Consider the following 3401-nt stretch of genomic DNA (forward strand, 5'->3'; position numbering starts at 1 on the left):
CCCGCTAGCCATCCCATGCAGACTTTGTTTTAGGCTACTTCCTGTTCTATCATCTTTCTATCGGTACAAAGCAAATCCACTCCCTGTCCTTCAGTAGAAAACCAGCAACAGCAGAGGAACGGGAACAGACTTGCGTTTATTTCTTGCGGGGTTTTACATGGAAAAAAGCGTCTGTATGTGACTATTTCCCCGGAAAGCTCTCGTTTACGACGGTGAAAACGAAAAACAAAGCATAGACATGCATCCTGTTTGACTGAGCAGTTCTTCACGGTCACGAATAACTTTGTTTACTGTACGCTGACTAATATATTTGCATCTGTATTGAAGGTTCCCATGACAGGGCTGTTCTGCTGTATGAATATGTGGGGAAGAAGACAGTGGATCTGCAGCACACTGAGGTTCCTGAAGCTTACCGAGGACGAGAGATCGCCAAACACCTTGCCAAGGTTGTAGAAGGTTACTCAAGAACAGTGTGAAATGGTTTATACATGATGATATTACATTGTCTGTTGTTGTGCATTTAAAATATAGTTTGTGGTTGTTTTTGCTAGGCTGCAATGGACTTTGTGGTGGAGGAGGACCTAAAAGCCCATTTAACATGCTGGTACATCCAGAAATACGTCAAAGAAAACCCTCACCCCCATTACTTGGAGCACATCCTCCACTGAGAGTGAGAGATGGGGACGATCTCGATTCTAATAGGATGATTTGGGATTGGGTGGGATGGATATCTTTTGGGATTCCCTAAACTGTCTGACTGGTCTTGAAACTCCACAAAAGAAAGAGAAAGATTTTTTTTTTTTGGAGTGAATGCGATTTAAGAAGGGGAGATCTGAAACTACAAAACGTTTTCGTAGGACATATAAGAGTGTGGACTTTGAGGTGGGCTAGTTTCCCAGTAACTCAAGTGGACTTTCGAGCCAATCCAGAGATGTGAGAGGATTATGACACCCATCATGAATTCAAAATAGGAATAGTTTGATATGATCATAAGAGTGATGTTAGACTCCATATGCCTCTCTGGCCTTACACCTTCAGATTTAGTGGTGCTCACAAGAGAAATAAACACATGCACTTGTGTTCCCACATGCGCAGAACGTGCACACTCAGCCTGGCTTGAAGTTTTAGGGGCATCACAATCTAACCATACTGTCAGAAATGACTGTTTCATTCTGTGCATGTTCTAGGCTGATCTTGTGCTTTTGCATGTGTGTATCTGTGTATACTATGGCCAGTGAAGAGCTCAGACTCTGGAGACAATCGCCGGCCCATATATTCGCAGGGCTGAACCTCTCAGGATGCACAATTTATAAAAACAATAAAGCACCTCTGCATAGAGGATTCTGTTACATATGGTTGGATGTATGTATGTGTGTGTGTGTGTGTGTGTGTGTGTGTGTGTAAGTGTTGAATAACCGAATATGAGCGTATAAATGTCAGTGTGTTAGTTACTCCCAAAATTCCCAGGGGTCTTATTAAAAGTCAGTTGATGAACTGCCTTAAGCCAGATTTAAGCAAGGTTGTTTGCAGGGTAGGCAGCACACGGAGCAGACCATCATGCCATGTTCTGTGCTGACACCACTGATGACCATTGTATTCCTGGTGATGATAAGGAAGGTTTTTTTTTTTAAGTAAAAAAAACTGGGCTCTGTTATGTCAATTTGTGATGTAACAGACTAGAGGCCCGAAATTCATCTGTTTTTTCACACTTATGTACTCTTAATATTACTATTAATGATTTTGAATAAAAAATTTAAGACAAAACTTGGTTGATGAGTGTTTATGTCCATGAGTATGAGTAAATGGCATTTATTCACTATCATGTTGTTCCAAACCAATATGACATTTTTCTGTGGAGCACAAATGATTAAATAAAGATATTTTGAAGAATGTTGGGGTCCAGACAACACTGACTATTATTGCATGATAAACAATTATGGTAAACATATCTTCATATTGTCACAAAATAAACAAAAGTCGGGTTTAAATGACATGAGGGTGAGTAAATAATGACAATTTAAATGTTTCTGTGAACTGTCCCTTTAAATAGCTGAACAGTGAATTTTTGTACCCAATTTGCATTTTTTTTAGTACAGTGACTTTGTAATAAAAGCTGTTTTTAAAATATGTTTTCCATGAATATTTAAAAAAAAAAATTCTAAAGGAATTTGAACACTTTTAGAGGCTAGGAAAAATGATTCCAGAAAGCTTTGTATTTAGTTCCCTTCAGTATCATAGAGAGATATGATTATAGTTTTTATTTTTATATTTTAAGTTTTAGCTATTTTGTTTTTGTCATTTAAAAAAAAAAAGTTGATCTTTTTTATTATAATTGTTGTTTTGTATTTCAGTTTTTAGATATTTTAGTACTTCAAGTTAAAATGAATATGTCTTAGCAACTGTAGGTTAGATCAAATTTTTTTAATTGATATTTTATTTCAGTTAACGTTTATTTCAAGTAACGAAAATGTTTTTAGTTGACTATAATCAACATGGTTCCCTTTTTTTATTGGGGTCCAGACAACACTGACTATTATTGCATGATAAACAATTATGGTAAACATATCTTCATATTGTCACAAAATAAACAAAAGTCGGGTTTAAATGACATGAGGGTGAGTAAATAATTACAATTTAAATGTTTCTGTGAACTGTCCCTTTAAATAGCTGAACAGTGAATTTTTGTACCCAATTTGCATTTTTTTTTAGTACAGTGACTTTGTAATAAAAGCTGTTTTTAAAATATGTTTTCCATGAATATTTAAAAAAAAAAATTCTAAAGGAATTTGAACACTTTTAGAGGCTAGGAAAAATGATTCCAGAAAGCTTTGTATTTAGTTCCCTTCAGTATCATAGAGAGATACGATTATAGTTTTTATTTTTATATTTTAAGTTTTAGCTATTTTGTTTTTGTCATTTAAAAAAAAAAAGTTGATCTTTTTTATTATAATTGTTGTTTTGTATTTCAGTTTTTAGATATTTTAGTACTTCAAGTTAAAATGAATATGTCTTAGCAACTGTAGGTTAGATCAAATTTTTTTAATTGATATTTTATTTCAGTTAACGTTTATTTCAAGTAACGAAAATGTTTTTAGTTGACTATAATCAACATGGTTCCCTTTTTTTAAAATGCACAGATATGCACAGATAATAATAATGCACAGATATCAAATTATTGGTTTATGTGTTTATTCAATTCTAGTTTATTTGTACAGCGCTTTTCACTATACAAATCACTGCAAAGCAACTTTACAGCAAATTAAGTTTCTACAATATTTAGTGGTACACATCACATCAGTAGTGACTGTCAGTTAATGTACATATGGCAGAAATACGGAAAAATAAATTCAAGACGTAATCAAACAGACGATGAACACTATTAACAGCAATTATTATATGAT

At 34.3% G+C, this 3401-nt stretch overlaps 1 protein-coding gene across 1 annotated transcript; it reads left to right on the top strand.

Annotated features, from left to right (window-relative positions):
• Positions 1 to 317: 317 nt before the first annotated feature.
• On the top strand, positions 318 to 1709 carry LOC107552449 (protein NATD1-like; the record flags this gene model as incomplete). Its single annotated transcript, XM_016234331.1, has 2 exons — positions 318 to 446; positions 552 to 1709. Coding segments are annotated over 2 exons (246 nt in total), but the record flags the coding sequence as incomplete, so codon positions are not given.
• Positions 1710 to 3401: the final 1692 nt, after the last annotated feature.

The sequence above is a fragment of the Sinocyclocheilus grahami genome, unplaced genomic scaffold, assembly GCF_001515645.1.
Source record: "Sinocyclocheilus grahami isolate Dianchi unplaced genomic scaffold, SAMN03320097.WGS_v1.1 scaffold451.1, whole genome shotgun sequence".
Taxonomy (NCBI): domain Eukaryota; kingdom Metazoa; phylum Chordata; class Actinopteri; order Cypriniformes; family Cyprinidae; genus Sinocyclocheilus; species Sinocyclocheilus grahami.